Source organism: Prosopis cineraria, unplaced genomic scaffold (assembly GCF_029017545.1).
Source record: "Prosopis cineraria cultivar Desert tree isolate PC_DT_omini unplaced genomic scaffold, ASM2901754v1 PC14, whole genome shotgun sequence".
NCBI classification, from domain to species: Eukaryota; Viridiplantae; Streptophyta; class Magnoliopsida; order Fabales; family Fabaceae; genus Prosopis; species Prosopis cineraria.
Genome location: NW_026555345.1, coordinates 5,667,272 through 5,690,500, shown reverse-complemented (window position 1 = coordinate 5,690,500; position 23,229 = coordinate 5,667,272). Strand labels below are relative to the sequence as shown.

At 29.3% G+C, this 23,229-nt stretch overlaps 2 protein-coding genes across 4 annotated transcripts; both read right to left on the bottom strand.

Moving 5' to 3' along the window:
• Positions 1–266: 266 nt before the first annotated feature.
• LOC129293647 (glucan endo-1,3-beta-glucosidase 1-like) lies at positions 267–4,391 on the bottom strand. Of its 3 annotated transcripts, none has more exons than XM_054931719.1 (4): positions 4,065–4,389; positions 2,700–3,989; positions 1,431–1,458; positions 267–683 (listed from the first exon to the last, which is right to left on the bottom strand). In XM_054931719.1, the coding sequence occupies exons 1-4, from the start codon at positions 4,174–4,176 to the stop codon at positions 515–517; spliced, it is 1,599 nt and encodes a 532-aa protein (XP_054787694.1). In that variant the 5' UTR covers positions 4,177–4,389; the 3' UTR covers positions 267–514. The 3 variants fall into 3 exon arrangements, with proteins under 3 accessions (XP_054787694.1, XP_054787693.1, XP_054787695.1); XM_054931720.1 differs by lacking the exon at positions 267–683 and adding an exon at positions 690–1,317 and having other exon boundaries at positions 4,065–4,391; XM_054931718.1 differs by having other exon boundaries at positions 2,700–4,390.
• Positions 4,392–11,689: 7,298 nt separating this feature from the next.
• Positions 11,690–14,590, bottom strand: LOC129292286 (5'-adenylylsulfate reductase 3, chloroplastic-like). Its single transcript, XM_054929866.1, has 5 exons — positions 14,441–14,590; positions 14,168–14,323; positions 13,930–14,053; positions 12,348–13,152; positions 11,690–12,216 (listed from the first exon to the last, which is right to left on the bottom strand). Exons 1-5 carry the CDS (start codon positions 14,523–14,525, stop codon positions 11,986–11,988), a joined length of 1,401 nt encoding a protein of 466 aa, XP_054785841.1. The 5' UTR covers positions 14,526–14,590; the 3' UTR covers positions 11,690–11,985.
• Between the last annotated feature and the right edge of the window lie 8,639 nt (positions 14,591–23,229).

Sequence of the window (23,229 nt, the reverse complement as noted above, 5' to 3'; positions counted from 1 at the left end):
AAATTTTACAACTGTTCATATTTTTTAATTTTCAAAAAATTGATTCATGTTTTCGAAAACAAGAATTTTTTTTTTCAAAAAAAAAAATCAGGGGTACATTGTGATGATGGTACGATGTCCGTTGTGTTTGTCATTGCCTCATTGGGCCAGTAATAATGTACCGTATATTTAAATGAGATTATAGTGCCCCAGAAAAGCAGACAACATTGTGGCACCCCATTACGATCAGAATATTATGGTACTTGGTACATAATGATCTACCAAAATCAATCAACAATTAACAAATATATTATAAATGAAGATATAATTTAATTACAAGAACCCAAGAAGGATTATAGATTATTCACCCTCCTTTGATCAAATGAAGCACCGACACATAAACACAGTTACAGAGGACATTGTAGATCACCCACAGCTTCTATTCTCTAATCAAACCTAGCTACCTTAAGAAACTCAAAATAATCCCTACATTATGCCCCAAAAACCAAAAATTTGATTTATTTGAGCCTTAGCATCAAGAAAGGAACAGCATCGTCACAAAGGGCGAGGCTACAGTTAAGAAAATGTGCAAAACGTTGTCAAGAGCACTTATTTTGATGCTGCTCAACCTTAATTTGTTAATCCCTGCATTGCTGGACACAGTAGAATTCGACACTTGCTTTGTCTTGTTGCTTACTTTCTTACTGCATCAAATACAATAAACAAAAGCACTTATAAAAAATTCTATATACACATGCATGTGTATTAATAATTATTGTATAGTTTCGGCTTCATTGCAACTCAATTCCTCAAATTCTGTCATTTAATGGATTCGTCCTTACACTTCCAAAAAAATCATCTAGTCCTTAGTTGTAACTTGTAACTCAGCCATGAAGCGTATGAACATTAAATAACTAAAACATGAAGGACACAATTGCAACAAGTTAAGCTTTACGAACTCAGGACAAATGAATACTTTTCTCTAAAAATTTTCTGTAAATCCCTGCAACTATTTTCTAAAAATGGACCTGGCCTACCCAACCCAACAAATTTTTTTGGAAGAATTACAATCAGATTCCAAATAAAGAAATTAATTATTTCTTCAGTTCATTTACAAGTCAAACTCCTATACTTATATCTTAAACTTCAGTACTAACAAGCGAACAAGACTTGTAAGTAATTAGTTTCCTTATCTGGGACCTATATGTAATTCTCCCATTTGGCGGAGTCAAACCGAACCAAATGCAGTTGGGTTGAGCCGAGCTCACCTGACCGCTAGACTCATGTACAGTGTACACGCCTACACGGTACACCCCTGACCCCTACTTGTTGCCATCCCTACTTCACATGACGTTGAAAATATTAAAATAAATAAATAAATCAAGGTCTCAATTATAGGAGCAAGGTAACTAAAAAACAAGAGTGCAATAAGAAAGAGGAGTGCTCCTTACCTTCCAGGAAATATACAACTCCCGTGACCTGCAATGGCAACCCCACAAGAAAGAAAAAAAGAAATTAAAACTCGCGTTTAACTTGGACAACACAACAAAGAGAAACCGCACAGAAGTGTGGAGCCACATCAATCAGTGTTTTGGTGCAAGAAATGGACCTTTCAGAGAAATTGATGTTAGAACGCTACACTACCATATAAAGGGAATCTAGAAACACGGCTTATAAATTGTTTCAAGTGTCAGGTGCTTCTCTGGGAGACACAAACCAGTAACCAGCTACAAGTCAAGGATTGCTTCATATGGTTCCCTAATATGTCAAGGACAATGAAATCACCAGACCCCTCTGTTTTCCAATTTTTCACATCAAAGGCTAAAGTGTATATCTGCAATGTGGGCGCCACACACAATGTTTTCACAGGATTCAATACTCAAGCCTCACTTCCACTTCCTGGTTCCTTTTCCTTCTTGAACTCTCATACTCTACCACAATATTAATACCATAACTAGGGCCATACAAGGAGTTTTCAAATGAAAAATAATTGCAAATGTTATGGTCTGACCGAAGCAAAATATTTTCAAAACGAATTGCGATTTCTTTTTAAAAATGCATTAAGCATCTTAAGAGAAACCATAACCCATTAGAGTGGAGTTTGTACAGAATCTACAACCTCTCTTTCCAGTCACTTCCTATTTTTCTGCAGTATTTCTCTCCAAATATACATTAGGTATTGACAAGCTAAATGCAAAAAATCTAGGGATTTGGATCCGATGAGTAATATAAGTCTACTCATTCATTTGGTATCTCATGTGGTACGATAACAATGGTTTGATTTAATCAAACGGCTATAATAAATTTTGTCAAATAACATTCAAAAGGTACCAAATCTCAAATTTTTAGAGAGGATGACATATATGTAAGGAGTCTTTTAATCATGAGGATTGTTTTAAATTTTTGGAGAGAAATGTATTTTGATACTTTTCAAGTATTGATGAAATCTAATAAGCTATAATTGAGACACTCAAATGAGGGGTCTTAGAATCCAGATATCTGAAATAACTGCATATGCATCTAAGAATATCGCTTCTATTTTTCTTAATACTCTGTCCCAGAAAAACCATAAGCTGACGCAATTAATCAAGGTTTTGAAAGATGTTGCTGTTCTTCCCTTAAGATTTCCCAGGTAGCAGTTAGCCATAGCGAATTCAATCGCTAGATCAAGACTCTATCTTCACCCAAAAAAATAAAAATATAAATGTAGTAACACGTACTTGGATCAGTGGTGGTGATAATAGCCACTCCTTTGAAGTCACAAGAACCAGGAGCCTTCCCTTCTTTCTGATAATAGCTATCAAACGCATAAGAAGCATGGTTCTTCACATTATTAGGTTGATAGCAACTCTCTCCAGGTTGAATCTCTGAGCAATTCGCCTTCCCTGGTCCACAAGCCCAATCCAATGCAGCCTGCAATGTCTTCGTATCAATTCCATCCATGGCAATACAGTATGTCTGATTCGTTGTATCATTCGCCAAAAAGGTCCCAATTCCAGACACATGAAGCAGATAAGCCGGCGTAGTGTTTCCGTAAAACAGGCCCCAGTTTGCCTCTGACACCGGCGGAGCCCTCAAGTCCTCGTTGAACAACTCATATATGTAAACGCTCGAAGTGGCTTCTGGGTGCAAAGGGGTTCCACTGCGATCATAAATATGCTTTATCAAGTTTGAATTGTAGGTGTCTGCATTGTCTTTGGTAGCATAAGGCTCTTTAGAGTCACCCTTTGATGGCCACCCTGTTTCCGTGACCAGAACCAAAACATCGGTAACATTAAGGTTTTTCATGGAAAAATAGGCAGCATCAATCATAGCATCGAGCACATTCTCATAATGAAGGAGGGTATTGGGATCCACCATTTCTTTTGAAGGCGTCAAGGGTTTGAACAAGGCATTGTCCAGTGGAACAACCCCTTTATTCTGCATAAAAACATAGTAAGGGTAAAGATTCATCATCAATGGCGACCCAGATTTGGAAAGAAACTGAAGCAGAGGAAGGATATAGGAAACTAGGGTTTGATTGAAGAAGGCCTGAGACGGAGGGAAAGGGTCGAGAATGATAGAAGCCGCATGAGGGGTTGAAATCTTAATCTGGTCATGGAGATTCGAAGCAACAAGAGCATTGTAAAGCGACTGAATTGCAGGAAGAATAAGTGGAGCTGAAGATGGAATTGAGGTCAAAACCTCATCGCCGACGGCAATTCCGGTGATGAGAGTTTCCGGGTAGTAAGCAACGACGTTTCGGTTGATCCAGGAAGCGGCTGTGGAGTTGGAAGACCCGATTGCAAGGAGCTGGTTGTTGGGTACTCCGACTACGACCCGAATGCTGGTTCGGGCCAAGGCTTTGATGATGTCCTGGTTCGCATCGTAGAGACGAACATGAGTTATCTTTTGAAGCTTAAGAAACTCAACCAAGTCCGACGGTGAAAGCAGATTCGAAACGTCCGTGCCGATATTCACACCCACGAAAGGCTGCGTGTCTTCCTTTTGCTCTGCATTGGAAGATTCAGCTGCAAAACCCATAAAAGTGGTTAGAGCAAAAGTTAATTGAAAAAGGCACAACGTGATCGGGGAGTGATTATCACCTAGCGATGAAATGAGAAGTTCGGGAAAAAGGTAGAAGAGCAAGAAGATGCCAAGCAGAAGGTTAAGCCTAGAGTTGGCCATTGAGCAAGAGCTTGAAGTTCGCTTCCTCATCCTCTAGAGCTTCTGGTTGTTCAGCTATAGATCCTTGCATTATCTTTCTGAAGAGCTCTGTGCTTGGATTAACGGAAAAGAACAAAATGATCAAAATAATATAAATATTTAGCGGTCAGTACATAGTTGTGTTGCAGAACAATCTTGAATGGTAGAAGGAAGAAAAGAAGGCGATGGCAGCCGCTAATGGGAGCGTTTTGGGAGTTGAGGGCAATGTGCAATTTTGTGCTTAGTGGTTCAATAATTTTTCAAGTGGTGAAATGTCTAAAGTAACCTTGCGGACGAAAAAAGAACTGTAATGTTCCCGCCTCCAGTGAAAAACGCTCCATCATTAATAATTTTTTTCCTCATGAGATTTTTTTTAATATTATATTTTCGACAGATCCAAACAGAGTTACTACTTGCCGGTTGGCAAAATATATATATATATATATACTGTACTATATTTTATTTTCCTTCAACCTTTACTTACAATTACAGGTCATTTTTTATTAGAAAATTATTTTTAATATATTTTATCAAAATTAATAAAAATTTTAAAATTTATTAATTCTATTTAATAAGTTTATAATATTTTTATAATTGAATTTTAAATTTTACTCTCAATAGTAGAGATAAAAAAATTATAATAATAATTTAATGACATAACTTATAAATATAATTAAAAAATATTTATAATAGAGATAAAAGAAAAAAAATTATAATAAAAATTTAATGATGTAACTTATAAATAAAACTAAGAAATATTTAATTAAAAAATAGTCAGCCCCAAAAAGATAGATTAATGATAGATAGGTAACTAACAAAATTTTTTAAAAAATAAATTATAAATATTAATTTAAATAGTTACAAATAAAATTTTTTATTATAATTTAATAATTATTTTCAATATTTAAATACGTATTTATAATTGAAACTTTTGAATTTACCATTATTTGAAATCAAGATAAAAAATTTTAAAATAAAGAAAAAAATGGTCATCATGGTTCATGCAAGACATTCATGCTATAGAACTAAAAATAAGAGACTAGAAGGGTAATCCTGTAATTTAACATTTGTAAGAGGAGTCAGGAATGATAAATACTATTTATGCCACTACAAAATAAAAATATATGATATTTTAATTTTAAATCCTCATAAATTACTAGTACAATAATTGTAAAAAGCTTCGAACCTCTGTTTCACCAAAAAAAAAAAAAAACAAAAAAACAAATGCTTCGAATCTTTGATATGGTTCTATTATTTTATGTTTTGCAGCGATACAGCGGGACATATCCAAATTTCCAAAAAACGTTGACTCTACTAATAGAGTTGGATTTAGTTAAAAAAAAAAAAAGCCTTTCACAAAGTAAGGGATCAATATTCGAACTAAGAGATGTGTTAACATTTAATGCACACTTTATTTCAATTAAGATTATGTCCAGTTGAAGAATACCAACAGGCAATAAAGAAAAAAGAGGTTACCTGTTTTTCTTTAATCACTTGTTTGAAACTCCATTTGAACTCGGGTAAAAAAAATCCATTTTAAAAGTAATATTAAAAAAATACTCAATAAATGTCGGTCCAATTTAATTATAAAAAATTCAAAGTATAATAACATTTAAAAATTCACTGTGCAAGAAAAGGTCTAGTAGATATATTGTACATCTTGTCTATGGCTAGAAAGAATACATTACACTATTTAATTTTATTTATAAAACATCTTTTAAAATTAATTTTTATCAAAAATATAGAACACTTTATAATAATTAAATTATTTTTTAATTTTATTCTTTTTTAATTAGTGTGAGAGTATTTAATATAGTTGTAATATTATTTAAAATTAAAGATAAAAATAAAAATATATCTCACTTTTTTATTATATAAAAAACTCATTTTTTTAAATACATATAATAATTAAAAGTGTTCTGTAATAAAATTGGAGGGAGTAAATCTTGTTGTAATAAAACTGGAGGGAGTAAATCTTGTCCACCAACCAATTTTTCTAACAGTATTTTAAGGAAACAATATTTACGAAATGGGCACACTAAATAGATTCTGTTTCTTAACTTGATCATGAACATTTAATCAACTTATGATTACAATAATGACAAACTTTCTTTCACTGGAAATCACATCTCACGTGTCGTTTGTCTTTTCTTAAAAATTGAAGCATAATACGATATGTGAGTAGTTATAATGATCCCTTCATCTTAAATTATAAAATATTTTTAAATAAAATTTTACACATCAATAAACTTCATTTAATATATTTAATAAATTTATTTTTTTAAAATAAAAATATAAATTTTTAAAAATATTTTTTATTTAATATATTGAAAAAAAAGTAATAAAAATTAATTATAAAAAGAAAAAGATAATATTAAAATTAACGCATTTAATGAAACTTTAATATATTCAAAATGTCTTATATTTTGAGATAGAGAATTTTTTTAAAAATACCCTATAATTTAAGACGGAGGAAGTATTATCTCTTATCCTAAATATGGAAAGCATTTAACAATAATTTGTATGTTAATAAATCTTTATTCTCAAAAATATATATTACTTTTTGTTCATTCTTATTTAAATTTATGGTGATTGAAAAGAAAGTTATAAATCCATAAAGACAAGAATAATTATATTTTGGATCGAAGGGAATAAGTGAATAACTACTTCCAATGTGTTAAAAATAAATAAATAAGTATGGTTCCACGAGCGTAAAAGTAGTAAATTACGTTTTACTAGAGAATATCGTATCAACCCGGTGGAAGAAACTTGACTTTTTTACATGCCCAATAGATTATATTACTCTGTAAAGTCAACGGCCTCAAATGCAATTGTTTTTAAATGTGAGAAGACTAAATTACTCACATACCTCATTTGGTACATAAAAATAGTTTTAATAAAAGTAAAAATAAAAATAAAATTTAAAGCTATGTTTAGTATGTAGGTGTAAGTAAAATAAAAATTTAATTTAATAAATGTATTTTTGTTTTTCAAAGACTCAAATACCCATAAATTTATTTTAGAAAAAAAGTCTCCATCATCTTCATCTCATCGAACCTTTTCCCATAACCAATCTGAAAAAGACCTGGGAAGGAAAATGCTTGGGAGAGAGAAAGGCTTGGCTTTGATGGTGAAGTTTGGAAGAGGACATATGGGCTTGGGGATTGTGGATGGAGGCTAGGTAATGAAGGAAGGGACTTTGAGCATTGAATCAGAGCTTGAGAAAGTATCCATGGAGAGTGAGAAAAAGAAAATGTTGGGGGAGAAGAAATTAAGAGTACTTGAGGGGATAAGATTTCGGCCACAAAGTTTGATGTCAGGGGGTTTACTTACAGCAACCATTTCTATGAATCAAATTTTTTTCTCTCTGTTTAACGTGAAATTCATGATGGAGAAGCAAGCCATTTTTGAAATATATCTGATTTAAAATATAAATATTTTTATTCATGGTCATCGTCGCACCCAGAAAATGAGGAGGTGATTGATCTGGTTTTTACATTGTCCCAAGGTGGGAGATAACATCCATCAAGCAAAAGGAAGGAAGATTGATGGTTGAGGCTCGTCTGTATGTTGAAGGAATGAAGGACAAAAATGTCTAAAATTTCATAAATGGCACAACAGCCATTTTACTCTCGGTTCCATGAGAGTTTAGCCAGTTTCACTGTCACCCCCAGTGAAACCCAATTCCATCTGAAGTCACTTCCATAAGGATGTCTGTTCCATTCTGTCAAAACACCAAAATTTCAGTTCTACTTCTACCCTTCCTTCTTTCCGCCATTAATGAGTGAGAATATATACATTTAAAAGAAATTAACATTAGAAGGTTAATAAAAAAAAAAAAAAGTTCACTTATTTATATTAAGGAGTTCATTTCACATGAATCCATTGACAATTACTCCTTTTATTTTATATATAAAAAAAAATTGTATCATACAGTTTAAAAAAGTCGATTAACTATAATAATTATATTTAAAAATAAAAAAAACTAAAATATCTTATGTTAATCAACACAACCATATATTAATTATTTCTCAATAATGTAAATTATAAAAAATAATTTAAAAAATATGTAATAAATGCTTACTAAAATGAGTGATTTTGCTTATAAAAAAATATAAGTTAAAAGTAATAATTTGTCTGGCAATAAAAAATAGGAGTATATTGAAGAAAATTTACAAATTAACCAAATAAAAATGACAATAAAAGATTTACAAATAATAAGAAAAGTCCAATTATTTACAACAAGAAATATGTGAATTCACAAGAGCTTATGTGGTTCGTACTTGAGAAAATTTATAAGCTAACCAAATAAAATTAATAACAAAAGATCTGCAAACAAAAAAAAAAAGCATAGTTATTTATAGCAAAAAGTTCATTTATTCATAATAAAAGTCCATGTTTGTTTACACTTGTACTTAAGAAAATGGAAAAATTTTAGTGAAGATCTCTTGATCAAAATAAATTTCAGTCAAAGCATTTAAAATTTTGAAATTTTACTGCACATGTAAGGGATTAAAATAAAATTAAAGAGCTAATTAAAATAATCTTATTATCTATAGTAAAGCTAGGTGCATGAACAATTTATGTAAGAAAATTAATAAGTAATATATAGAAAATGAATAACTGATATAAGTAAAATTTATAACTCTCATTAATAATATAACATTATTATGAATTTGTATTTCTAATTTCACATATGTTGGTTGTTCATTTTTATATATTAGTTGTTATTTTTTCCATATAAGTTATTCATGCATTCAATTTCACTTGTTTATATTTATAGTGATGTTATACTGTTAATAAGAGTGTAAATTTCACCTATGTCAATTATTCATTTTTCATATGTTAATTGTTAGTTTCCCTACATAAATTGTATATGTGCCTAACTTTGTCAAAAACAATAAAGTCATTTTAATTAGTTTTTTAATTTTATTTCAATTCCCTATATAATACATGTGCAGTAAAATTTCAAAGTTTTAAAGGAAAAATTATATCTAGATTTCACCAAAAAAAATTGTGTTATTAATGGCTTTAATTTAATTATTAATAGACTAAGTAGTAATTAATTTTTTATATAAGACTTTAATATAATTGTCCCAATTTTAAAGGCTTTTATAGAAATTAAATTTGATCAACGGGTCCTAAAAAATTACAAATTAACCCGAAGAGTGGAGGTTCATAAATTAACACGGTTTTTTGGAACAGCGTGCCACTTTTATCCCTTGGATTGTCCAAATAGAGAAAGAGAACACCCACGAGTTAATTAAATATTGTATTTAAAAAAAAATTCTTAAAGCCAGGCAAGTCTTAAAGACTCAAAAAAGCATTTGCAAATTAATATTCTTCAATAAGGTCATCATGTTTTGAGCCAAAAAATAATAATAATAAGGTCGTCATGTTAACAGCAAAATTCAAAGAAAATTGATACAAAAATCTGCTTAAATAAGCAGATGATAGAAAGGGATTGTGAATTGGAGTAATTATTTTGAAATTTAATTATTCTGAAATTCTCAAGTCTTTTTCTGCCATAATTTTTTAAAATTGACATATTATCCATATTTTAAAAAAATCATACCAGTATCATTAGCAATTGTCGGATTTTTTTTTTTAATGCGAGAACTATGGTCATTTTCATAAGATTATGTCAAAAAGACTCATGGACTATAAATTAAATACTTTAATAACAGTCTTTCTTTTTTCTTTTTAATAATTTTGAGAGACTGAAGGGTCCTGTTCCCAAATTCAAATCTAGGCTTTTAGGAGATGTAAATTGTATCGTTATCAATTATTTCTCCGTTTAAAAATATAAGATATTTTTTGATAAATTAGATGTTCAAAAATATAAATATTTTTAATCTTTTGAGGTGTAATCTTGTCTTTTTTATAAAAATGTCTATATTGATAATGATTTTATATTTACTGTAAGGTGTTTAATAGAAATAAATATAAAAAAATAAATTAGCTTAAAAATAGGTAATTACTTTATTAGAGATTCGATTAAAAATGTCTTATATTTTTAAATGAAAGGAATGAAAAAAAAAAATACGAGGAATAGATGAATTAAGTGTAACTGAATTAGCCAACATTAAAAATTTCACGTCGGACGATACAGCTGAATATTGTGGTACTGGTACGCTCATTGTTCGGGTGATTATCATATGTAAAGGCGTAATAATCATAGCAACAAATCTAATCTAATGCTTTCTTTACATCCACTTAAAACGAAACTTTCGGCCGTTCCCACTTTCCAATGATGGTGACCATCGGATCAATTACCAGTTTGAACCTTTTGTTTACAATAATTGATAGTAAAACAACAACAAATTTTAATCATTGTGTTTGCTTAGAGCCCTCAACAAGATATACCCTCCGTCTTTATTTGCAGGAGAAAAGAAAATTATACTACACAGTTTAAAAAAATTAATTAATTACATCAATTATATTTTAAAATAAAAAAATTGGACTATAATACCCTCTATTAATTGTGTTGACCAAATTTTCATTAATTATTTTTTATAATTATGAATGTTAAAATTATGAGAGGTAATTTAAAAAATTTATAATATATGCTTATTGAAAAATATAATTTTACTTATATAAAAAACAAACTGAAAATTATAGTTTTTACAATAAATAAAAATGGAGGGAGTACTCCCCTTCAAATCAAAATCATCAATGGATCATCATTATAAACAATATAATCAATACAAATAACCTTTTTTCATATTTATAATTTTTTTATTTTAAATACTACTATAACTATAACTATAATTATATAAAAATTAGGGAGAATAACAAAGAGGTCTAAAAAGACTAATTGATTCACCCTAAGTTCTCAGTGTCAAATTTTAAAAATTTATAAATTCGACCCTCAAATTTGCAACTTCATTGCAATAAATTTACAACTTGTGTTCCAAATTTTAAATGAAAATTTAAGTTTGTTTATTTTTCAACCATATTAAAACTTGAAAAATAAATTACAAATTTATTACAATAAAATTATAAAATTGAAAGCCAAACTTATAAATTTTTAAAATCTGACACTTAAAACTTAAGTTAAATTAATCAGTTTTGTTGGAACGTCTTTATCATTCTCCCTAAAAATTATTCATGCATTTCCTATGACACCGGTAAACATTAAGGGCCGTTGTTGAACAAAATGTAAATGAAATAAAATAAAGAAATAAAGATAAAAGTAAAATAATTAAAATATGGCAAAAAAAATAGATTAACATATTCATAAAGAAAAAGATAATTTAATTCATGAAATTATAAATCATGATTCTCATTTTTGTGATATTGGAATTTCATCATACTTACTAGACGAGGAGGGTACTTTAATTCATTTAAATCTTTTTTTATTCCATTACATTCACATTCTTTCTAGTAAGAAATGGCCCAAGCAAATCATTTGAAGTTGTTGGAGATGATCTACTTCTCCAACACAAGTTTATCAATCCATCTCCATGTGGATTTAATTTTTCAAGAGTCAGCCACGCGGGGTTAAGTTTAAAGAAGAATCAACTTGTCAGGACATCATTTGGCAATCTGATATCTTAGAAAAACATCCAAACTGTACAGCGAACGCAAGTAAAATCATGCAATCATTCATGAGAATATAGCCCTATAAAAGGTAAGTGTAGGATTTTATACTGACAAAGAGAAACTTCCAATCCAACACTAGCCTACTTACAGAACGACCACTAGAGTCAAACTTGAAGGAAGATCAACCACTCCTCCTTGGTTCTAGGCTTCTAGCATTTCTTGTTGCAGGAAAGCTTCAGTCAAAAATGAATTCCCAAAACTGTTTCTTGGTGCTTGTCACCGGAGGGCATTGACAAATGCCACCAACGAATCAACGTCTCTGTTTTCAGATGGATACTTTATTGGGTGAGTTGAATGCTTTGGGAAAAACAGTATTGTGGGGAAGCTTCCTAGCTGCAATTCACTCTTTGCATATTCTTTCTGCTCTCCATCAGCTCTGAATTTCCCAACCTTCACTCCTGATCCTGCCAACTTCTCTGCTAACTCAACATATGACTCTTCCATTCCCTGTTTCATGTCAGCATAAAACATCTCATTAGATACAGTTACACAACAAAAACACTTGTCTTCAGACAGGTAACATGATAACAAGTTCATGTCTGTGCCACCGGCACATACAAGGGCAAAACATTGTTTACCTGGCAGAAGCGGCACCATGGCGCATAGAGAACGACAATCCAGGGTTCCTGTCGGTTCTCCAACTTTGCCAAGTTCTCGATTCCATTCCTAGTCAAGCCCACCACATTCTGGGTGTTGAAGATGTCTGCAACTTCTGCATCGTCATTTCCTTGGGCGACGCCATTTCCGTTCCCATCTGCATCTTCTTGCTTGAGATTTCCTTTGTGAAGACCACATTCCTTGGCTTTGGCATCCTCCCACCACCACCTTCCTTCCCTTTCATGTTGTCCTGGTAAAACCGGCCTTGTGCATGGCTCACAGCCAATAGAAATGTACCCTTGTGAATGTAATGAGTTAACAGGCACATTCATGGTCCTAAGGAAGTTCCAAATATCATGGCCTTTCACGTTTGCCACCGGGTTCCACTTCACTAGACTGCCAATTCCACCATCCAATCCTTCAAAAACTGGATCAACCTGAGCAACAGGTACTTCGGACCTCGTTCCTGGAGATTGGTCTTTCCTTTGTCCAGTGATCCATGCCCTGAGACCTTTCAGGGCCCTTCTTAAGGGCCTAACCTTCCTCACCCGGCAGCATTCTTGGTGACCGTCCTCGTAGAATGAGAAGAGCCCTTTGTTTCTTACTAATGCCTGAACCTCAATGGCATCAGGGAACATGTACTCAATTCGGATTCCATAGTGCTTCTCAACAGTGTCAAAAAATCTGTAAGTTTCTGGGTTCAATCTTCCAGTGTCCAAACTGAACACTCTAAAGGGACGACCAGTCAAATGTGCATACTCAATCAAAGCTACGTCTTCAGCACCACTGCAAAGGCAAATTTAATCATAAAAATTCAGATATATGGCCAGCAAAACATGTGGCAAATGTCAATGATTAGATACTTCCCCAAAACTAATAATGTGTTTTCGATCCACAGTCTAAACTTCAGCACAAAATATGTGAGCCTATAATGAGTTCAAAGGAGTTCTTGCATAACCCATGTTATAGATTACAGTCAGATGCATTTTATGTGCATTGCAGAAAATTTACATGGAAATTTGAGGCACTATTCATAACCACTTAACCTTTCGAGTTGAAATAATCCTTTGAAACGCAAAGCCATGCATTTAAACAAACAAAACAATGCTTTAAGACAACTCGCAGGCTACAGAGTTCAGATTATAAGCTTCAAACTAAAAACATATGCAGCACATTCGTTTGGGAACAAGGCTCAACAACCAATACGATGAAGCTCCTCTCACAGAAATAGCACTAACAAGATTCTTAAAGAACAAGGACAATCTTAATGAAAAATACTATTAGATGTATGGTAGTCCACGTCGAGTGATTAGAGAATTAATCACATGAGGTGAGTCCATCCAAAATAGCTTAAGCTATTTTAATGGAAGTCAAACGCCTTAGTGTGTGATTAAAGCAAAATTTCTAATCGCTCCATGTGGGACTATCAAACGTGTAATAGGCACACGTAGGATTATCATACATCTAATAGGCACGAGAGTTTCTACCTCAAGAGAGGGATTGCTTCAAAAGGGATCATCATTAATATGCTATAATAGCCACTTGATGATTTCTAATACCAACCTGAAGGCAATAGCAATGTCGTTGCCGAATTTCTCCAGAGCTTTATCAATTATTTCAAGAGGGGAAGCATTATCAAGATCTCGAGCCAATTTCTCAAGATCATCCTCTTCTTTCTTAACAACCTCTGCAAAATCAGAAGAATCGCCCACAGAACATCACAACCTCGTTTAAATGTGATCCAATTAATGGGAAAACAAACGACAAACTCGAAAAGATAAATTCAAAAAATTATGCATACCAGGAGCAACGATGCTTGCTGCAAGAGGAACAACTGAATCCTTCCGTCGAGGTTCAGCGCTTACGGAATTCACCGAGCACCGTCTCTGAGACAAACTCACAGTTCGGGAGGAAACGTGAGATTTCTCGAAAACTCGAAACAAACCAATCGACGGAGCTGAAATTAGAAAACACGATTAATCACCAGCATTAACTGAACACATGAATTAAATTCGAGTCATAATATTAAACCGATCCAGAATATTTTCTTAACAGCCAAACAATCCAAACGTACCTTTAGGCTCAGCTGAGGAAGCCAAACGAGAAAAACCAGAACTCGAAATCGAAGTTGAAGAAGAAGAGGAAACAGAAAGCGCCATTTGACAAATCAAAATAAGAAAGGTTTCAAAATTTGGGTTGCGTGAGATCTGTTGTCGGCTGGATGTTTTTGTGTCTGCCACGAGAAAAGAAAATGCAAATCATATATAGGAGAGGCGGCCTTTCAGGGAAAAGAACCTGGACGTGATTTGAGGAAGGAGGGTGAAGCTTACGTGGCGAGTGATGATTGGAATATGATAACTCGTGGCGGAAGGCTTGCGTACGTGCTTTTTATTTTAAGCAAGGGACGACCGGACGAGGATGTCTTCAAGAATCACGAAGGAATCTTCCAGTTTATGATTTCTTCTTGTATTTTTTTTTAAAAAATATATATATATATATTATTTACTCTGATTGCACATAATGCATTTTAGAGGCTTTTACATGTATAATTCATTTTATAGAATCAAAGTGAATAAATAACTTAACATTTGTTATACTTTTTATTATGACAATTTTAATATTTAATTGACTTTTATATGATAAAATTATCTTTTTACAAATAATATGACCTTTTTTTAAATTTTTTTAATGAAAATCTTTTTTCAAATACTTGAAAATAGAAGAGTGCTTCATTTGACCCTCTTTCAATAAAAAATTGATGAGATTAAGCTTTCTCATATCTACAAAATTAAATGGTATTAATAAGTTTTTATTGATATGATTTATCACTTGTATATCAAAAACACAAAAAAAAATTATTTGTTTAAAGTAGATCAAACACAATCAATAAAAAATTATAAATATCTTAGTTTATCTTAGAGAATCAAATATTCATCTACAATAAAAGTTTTGAGATTACATTCATCTTCATACGAGGAAGCCTAATAATGAGACTCATTTGCAGAGGCACAAAATTAAATTACTTATATGAGACGTTTCTTGTAAAAGAGTACACTTGTTAGAACAATAAAAAAATAATCTATGAATATTACCTTGATTCCTCAACCTATTAAAAAAGGGAAAGAATGATTATGAAGGGGGGATAAATATGACGGACGTGTGTGCAAGAATTTAATTCAATTAGTTAAAGGTTAAAATCATTTAATTAATTACTCCCTTCGTTTAAAAATGTAAGACATTTTTAACCGAATATCACTTTCAATAAAGTAGTTACTTACTTTTAAACTAACCCTATCTTTTTATATTTATTCTTATTGAATGTCCTATAATAAATATAAAGTCATTCATCAATAGGGCACTTTAAAAAAAGACAGTGATTACACATTAAAAAATTAAAAATACCTTATATTTTTAAATGGAGGGAGTATAAGAGATAAATTTGTGAACCAGTCTATGCAAAGTGTTTAAATAGTATATTCGTTCTATGAATAAAAAAATTACCTCTAATTAATTTTGTAAATAAGTATATTTTAAAATATTCAAAAACCTCATCTATAATTTATGAAAATTATATTTTTTGTAGCCACTAGGCCAATTTACTCATGTATTTATATGTAGTAGTAACTATATTTGTCAAACTCTTCAATTGACTCTTTATATTTAACATTTTTAATTTATAAAATTGCGTCAACTCTCTTAAAAACTCAAACTAAATATAAACTTAGTTAAAATCGTGAGTTTACTTTTAAATTTATCATTTTTATCTTTCTAGTTAACAAAATCGTGTCAACTAATTTATAAATTTAGATTAGATAAAAACTTGGTTAAACTTATTAAACTCATCAATTTTTTATCGAGCTGATAAAGTTAAATATATACTATGTAGAATTTGATTTATTAAAGTAATAGGACTTGGTTCAAAGAGAAAAAAACTTAAAAAGTAAAAACTAAAATTAATAAAAAAATAGTAAAAATAAGTTATCATATTCTAAAATTTTTATGTTTTATATGATAATATATCAAAATAGATAAATTTAATTTTAATTATTTATATTTAAATTAAATCATGATCATATTTTATATTTTTATTATTTAATCATATATTTTTAATAAATATTTATCAATAAAGATAAATTTTTGTTGAGTTTATGATCTAAATTTGTAATTTAAATTTATATTTTTATTATAAATTTATTTAAATTTGAGAGTTTGACAGCTCGATATAAACGAATTAATCCGCCTTTAAAAATTCCTTTTAGATAATAGCGGATATATTAAAAGAAAAGAAAACGAAACAAGAAAAAAGAATGCGAATTCAACGCCTACAAGGAGAGTAACAATAAAATGTAATCTTTTTTTAAATATAATAAAAGTTTAGATTTTTGGTACAATAATATTATTCTTTAACTTTTTTGTAAGAAATCAATACATTAATATTTTTATGTATTTCCTCTACTAAAAAATATAAGATATTTTTAAGAGATTTGATATTTAAAAATGTGAAACATTTTTAATTTTTTAAGGTATAATCATTATCTTTTTTTTAAAGTACCCTCATTGAATAAATTATTTATATTTATTTTAGATAAAACACTCTATTAAATTAGAGTAAATATGAAAAAGTATGATTAATTTAAAGACAATTAACTACTTTATTAAAGAATAAAATTTGATTAAAAATATCTTACATTTTTTAATGAAATGAGTATTATAAAATTAATATATCAATCAATATGTAGTTACATATGGTTGTCAAACTCATTAATTTAAATAAACTCATAGCAGAAATATAAACTCAAATAGTAAAGTTGGATCTTAAACTCATAAGAGTTTACTTTTAATTAATAAATAACCATAAAAAATATATAATTAAATAATTAAAATATAAATATATGATCATAATTTAATTTAAATATATTTTAAATATAAGTTATTGAAATTAATCTACTTATATTGATAAATTATTATGTTAAACATAAAAATTTTAAAATAAGACAACTTATTTTTGTTGTTTTCTTTTTTATTAATATTAATTTTTACTTTTTGAGTTTTATTTTCTTTTAATTGTGTCTTATTATTTCTATGAAATGAGTTCTATACATTATATATCTAATTTTCTCAACTCAATTAAAAACTGACAAGTTTAGCAAATTTAACCAATTATATTTAGTTTAGGTTTATAAATAAGTTAACATGATTTTATAAATTAGAAACATAAAAATTATAAACTCTTTAATGTTAATTTAATTGAGTTTTATTTAGTTTAAATTTATGAACGAGTTACATAATTTTATAAATTAAAAATATAAAAAAAATAAATTTAAAAAGTTAATTTGAGAGTTTAAAATTATGGCTACATATACATGAACACATGGACGAAGCCAGGGACCATCATATGGAGAGCTAAAACTGAAATTTTGTTTAAATGTGGGTTTCTAACAATGATTTCTACAATTTTCATAAACAAAATTATATTTATTTTTAACAAATTTTGGAGTATGTGGGGCACAGCCCCGCTGGCCCTTTTAAATTTGTCGTTGTTTAATTCTTTTGGCAATTGAAAACCATTGTTGCTCCTTTGATTGTCAATGCCGTTAATAAATTTTATTCTCCCACTTATATAAAAGTCATCTTCTAGGAAAAAAAAAAGTATTTTTTACAAGTATTTTGCATTAAAACTGAGACATTAATTATTTTCTTACAAGTTTATTCTTTTACAAGTTGACAAGAGAGTGTGTGTGAGAGAGTTGTGTATTTTAAAAAATGATATATTTAATAAAAATAAAACAAAATAATTTATTTCTTTTTAAGCAGTATCAATGATATATTTTTTTCATCTGGATAAATTAAATATACAAATACAAGTAGCTTATATATAGAATGAAAGGTTGTACGCTATTTTCATTTTCTTAACTCCTTAAAAATTCTCGTCACGTTTTCCCTACCAATAAACGATACGGTCACTATTTTTATTATTATATTCTTGTAAATCATCATAAATTAAAAGTGTCCATATATAATATAAAAAATTTAACAGCTTATCATGATATCAACAATCTAACTTGTGATTCAGATTTTATATAATATAGGGTCATATGATAATTCAATGAAACTACACACAGTAGTTATGCCTGCATGAGTTGAAGGAATTTGCTACTTATATGATGACTATTATTAATTAAACTTGACAATATTTTAATATAGTTTCGTAATACTGGATATTAAATAATTATGTCAACAAAGTTTTAAAAAAATATATTTTGCCTTTGATTCCTAAAATCATAGTTGACTTTGGTCAAAATTTTTATAAGTTTATTATTATCAAGGTATCAATTATTAGAACTATAGTAATTTTGGTCGGGACTTTGGAGATTGACATGTTACTAATATGACCATGACATGTCATTGATATGACAACAATGTTTGATATAATAAGGAATCAAAAGGGTTTTTTTACCAATATAATGCAAACAGTAAAAATTTTATCAAAATGCTGCATCATGAAAAATATTTATCCAAATGTGACATCGAAAATCATTCATATTGAGAATGAGTTTATGGGTATGAAGAAATCGTTCAAGCCAATAATGATTTTATAATTAAAAATTATTTTTTTAATCAATGAAAAGTGAAATTATTTACTAGGTGAACAATTTTAGTTTTTTTATTATTGTGACATTCTATTCACTATTAACTGTGAGAATATCTGCTTTTCCTTCTAACTTTGCTTTTCCTGCATAATTCATTTAAGTACGAGATAGATGGTCACTTACTATTATTAGTGCTCCTCTGACAATCGAAGAGTTTGATAAAACATCCAAGTACCTGTAATGGTATTAAAGATATACCTAACAATGGATCTAATGTTCAGCAGTGATATTGGATATGCGGTGATCACTAGTACCATCGAGTAGGAGTAGGTGAGTTGAAAAGTGACAATGATGAGGGTAATACGTAATGAGGCTCAAATTGAATAGGATTGAAAGGGGGTGATAATAATGATATGCTAACGTGTAATGAAATTGACTAAAATTTTTAAAACTCTTGTTTTCCTACGTTTTCATTTTCAATTAGTGGTTAGATAGATAAATAGCTATCACATCGCTTGCTCAGTCTATCTCAATGAATTTATAGATGAGGCAACTCAATTTTTGGTAGAACATGCTAAGGGTTCTTGTTAAATTATTGTTCTTTCATTACAAGTAAGATGTTACATTAGTCATGAGCAACTCTATCTCAATTATCAATGTAATGAGAGCATTTTAAAGAGAATTAATCATTGGCCCATATAAATCCCCTGTCATGTCAACCTAAAATAAACAATAAGACATTATTATATTATATAAAGAAAAAGATGATACTAGTAGACGAAGGTGAAAAACTTACCACATACCAAGTATTATTATTAGGGCATTTAGCTTGTACCCATCCCGATTGGTCCGGTATCATCTCAATCATATTAAGACAAATCTCGTTTTGGCTAAAAAACAATTGGATGGGATTTTGCGGAACGAGATAAAAAAGGAGTTCGGGACGGAACGAGACGGATACAGGATTACCATCAGGATATCCTGTCCCATCCCATCCTGAATATTATATATTATTTTTTATTTAAAAAATATACATTAAATATACTAATTATATCAATTATAATTTCAATACTTGTAATTCTTATATAAAACTAAAATTTTTTATATTGATAATTTTAATGGCATAGAGTAAATATGACAATATCTTTCTTTATAGCATATTAATTATATTAATATAATTTATTTGTATATCTATCTATTTAATAACTTTTATTTATATCGTATTTCTTGTTTTATTTTTGAAAGAGTAATTAGCTTGGTGCATCTCAACTAAAGTAGAAGAATAATGATTTGATGTTATGCTTGGCTTGCCCATTATTGTCGCTCTTATAGCCTAGAGATTACTTGTAATTATTATTATAATGTGTAATTGTGATTAATATAATTTAATAATTAACTTTATATTGTTGTGATTTATGTACTTGTATTGTTTTAATTTAAACTTGATAAATTACATGATTTAAAATTTTAATGAATATTATTATTCAGATGTTTTTCCAACAACATCCGATTTATCAAGATCTCAATCTCGTCCCGATTCCTACCGGGAAAGGACGACTTTTGGGATGAGACATGGAAAAGGGGTATCTCAATCTTGTCCTATCTCATGAATACCCCTAATAACTACTAATGCATTGGATTCATTGTTGGGTATATCTTCAATACCATTGCATGTACTCAAATCTTCAATATCATTGCATATTAATTATATTAATATAATTTATTTATATATCTATCTATTTAATAACTTTTATTTATATCGTATTTCTTGTTTTATTTTCGAAAGAGTAATTAGTTTGGTGCATCTCAATTAAAGTAGAAGAATAATGATTTGATGTTATATTTGGCTTGCCTATTATTGTCGCTCTTATAGCCTAGAAATCACTTATAATTATTATTATAATGTGTAATTGTGATTAATATAATTTAATAATTAATTTTAAATTGTTGTGATTTATGTACTTGTATTGTTTTAATTTTAAACTTAATAAATTATATGATTTAAAATTTTAATAAATATTATTATCCAGATATTTTTCCAACAACGTCCGATTTATCAAGACCCCGATCTCGTCCCCATTCCTACCGAGACGAGACGACTTTTAGGATGAGACATGGGATAGGGGTATTTCAATCCTGTTCCATCTCGTGAATATCTCTAATAACTACTAATGCATTGAATTCATTGTTGGGTATATTTTCAATAACATTGCATGTACTCAGATGTTCTATCAAACTCTTCAAGTGCTAGAGGAGCATTAACAATAGTAAGTGATCATCTATCTTATACTTAAATGAATCACGTAGGAAGAGTAAAGCAAGAAAAGAAAGTAGAGATTCTCACAGTTAACAGTAACTAAAATGTCACGTCAATAAAAAAAAGTTGAAATCCTTCACCCAGTGTACAATTTCACTTTTCATTGAATAAAAAAATAATTTTTGATTATAAAATCATTCTTGGCCTGAACAATTTCTTCATAGCAACAAACTCGTTCTCAGTATCAATAATTTTCAGTATAGCATTTGGGTAAATATTTTTTACAGTGCATCATTTCAATAATTTTTTTTACTGTTTGTAGTATGTTGGTAAAAAAGCATGATAAAAAATGACAATGACATGTCATTGATATGACAACAATGTTTGATATAATAAGGAATTAAAAGTGATCACAATTTTTAAGATTGATACTGTATAAAAAAATTGTATAGACTTTAATATAAATTGAGCATAATTTTGGGGACTACAACCTATATATATATAGAGTATAGTAGATTGAATTAATGAAACTAAGAAGAAACTTACAATTTCAATATAAAAAAAGAAAAAATGATAAGAAAATCCTTCTAAAACATATAAATGATATTTTTATCCCTTGAAATGTTATAATTTTTTGAAATTTCTAAGAATTTTTCTGTCATTAATTAATTTTTATAAATTATCAAATTGCCTTTGTTGAAAATAAATAATTCATGAGTTTTGTTTAAATATTCACAACTTTCCTTCTTATATTCGCAATAATGCAATAGCAAATAAGGAATTAACATGTAAAGTTGTGATTTGTTATTGCATTATTGCGAATATAAGAAGAAAAGTTGTGAATATTTAAACAAAACTTGTGAATCATTTATTTTTAATAAGAGAAACTTGATAATTCATATAAATTCATTAATGATAGAAAAATTTCTATGGACTTTAAGGAAATTATTGCATTTTAAAGGATCAATTTATCATTTATATATTTTAGAGGGGTTTTATTATTATTTTTTCATAAAAAAATTAGGAGCAAATTAAAAAAAAAATGAAAGGCCAAACCAAATTGGGAAGAGGCATACAAGTTTCGACGAAGCCAAGAAATGAAGCTGAGGATGTTATAGATGGTATAATTCATTTACTTATTTGTTGGCGGTGTGAAAGGTGAGGAGAGGAATCTCCAAGAGAACCTAGGCCATTGCTTATTTTATGCTCTCAGGTTTGAATCATGTAAATTATTTATAGCCAGGGCCTTAAATTATTTATCATAACAGTTTGTTTTTAAAGTAACAAAAATATGACCTATTTCTCTTAATGTTAAATACTTTAATGTTAGCTATTAAAAATATTGATTGGAACTTAAGTCTAACTAAAAATGCCACCTATCATGTTAAGTGAATTCGAGTTGAGGTGCATTTTTCATTCTAAATTATTTTTCAAGGAACACTCAGTATCTTAAACTATTTGTTGTAATAATTTTATGTTTAAAGTAATTAAAATGTAACATAATTTCAAACATTTACCTTGAATACCCACTGTCACCCTAAAACTCACGTGACTCACTACTAAAGCTCGTATGTTCTAAACATATAGAACTTGAGCTTATTCAAATTAAAATTAAAATATTAAAATATAAAAAAAAATTTATACAACCAAATTTCATCCTAATACCTGTGGTTTTTAGATTGGCTCAAATATCCAATTTATTATTATTATTTTTTTTAGCCTACAATTTTATCTTTAAAAATTAATATTTTTATTTTTATCTTCTTGTAATTTTATTTTCTTAATAATGAAAATAGAATTAAGATATTTGGGCTTGACCCAAATCTTTTCAAGCTCATTTGAGTGGCCTGGATAGGTTTGAAGTTAAAAAAAAAAAGTCTAAACTCTTAAGCCTAGCTATAAGATTTTGCAAGTTTATTTGAACTAGCTTGAATTACCAGCTTTAGACTTGTGCACCTTGAACACATACATTTTAATAGTGAAACACGTGGTTTTCAAAGTGACAATGGATGTTTG

What these genes read in the sequence shown, in the direction of transcription:
- LOC129293647 (XM_054931718.1), bottom strand. Translation starts at nt 4,176, where the DNA reads ATGAGGAAGCGAACTTCAAGCTCTTGCTCAATGGCCAACTCTAGGCTT. An exon ending in TATCACCACCACTGATCCAA is followed by an intron (nt 1,459 to 2,699) that starts GTACGTGTTACT and finishes TTGCCATTGCAG; the next exon opens with GTCACGGGAGTTGTATATTT. An exon ending in AGTTGTATATTTCCTGGAAG is followed by an intron (nt 684 to 1,430) that starts GTAAGGAGCACT and finishes TATTTGATGCAG; the next exon opens with TAAGAAAGTAAGCAACAAGA.
- LOC129292286 (XM_054929866.1), bottom strand. Translation starts at nt 14,525, where the DNA reads ATGGCGCTTTCTGTTTCCTCTTCTTCTTCAACTTCGATTTCGAGTTCT. An exon ending in TTCCTCAGCTGAGCCTAAAG is followed by an intron (nt 14,324 to 14,440) that starts GTACGTTTGGAT and finishes TTCTAATTTCAG; the next exon opens with CTCCGTCGATTGGTTTGTTT. An exon ending in GACATTGCTATTGCCTTCAG is followed by an intron (nt 13,153 to 13,929) that starts GTTGGTATTAGA and finishes TTGCCTTTGCAG; the next exon opens with TGGTGCTGAAGACGTAGCTT.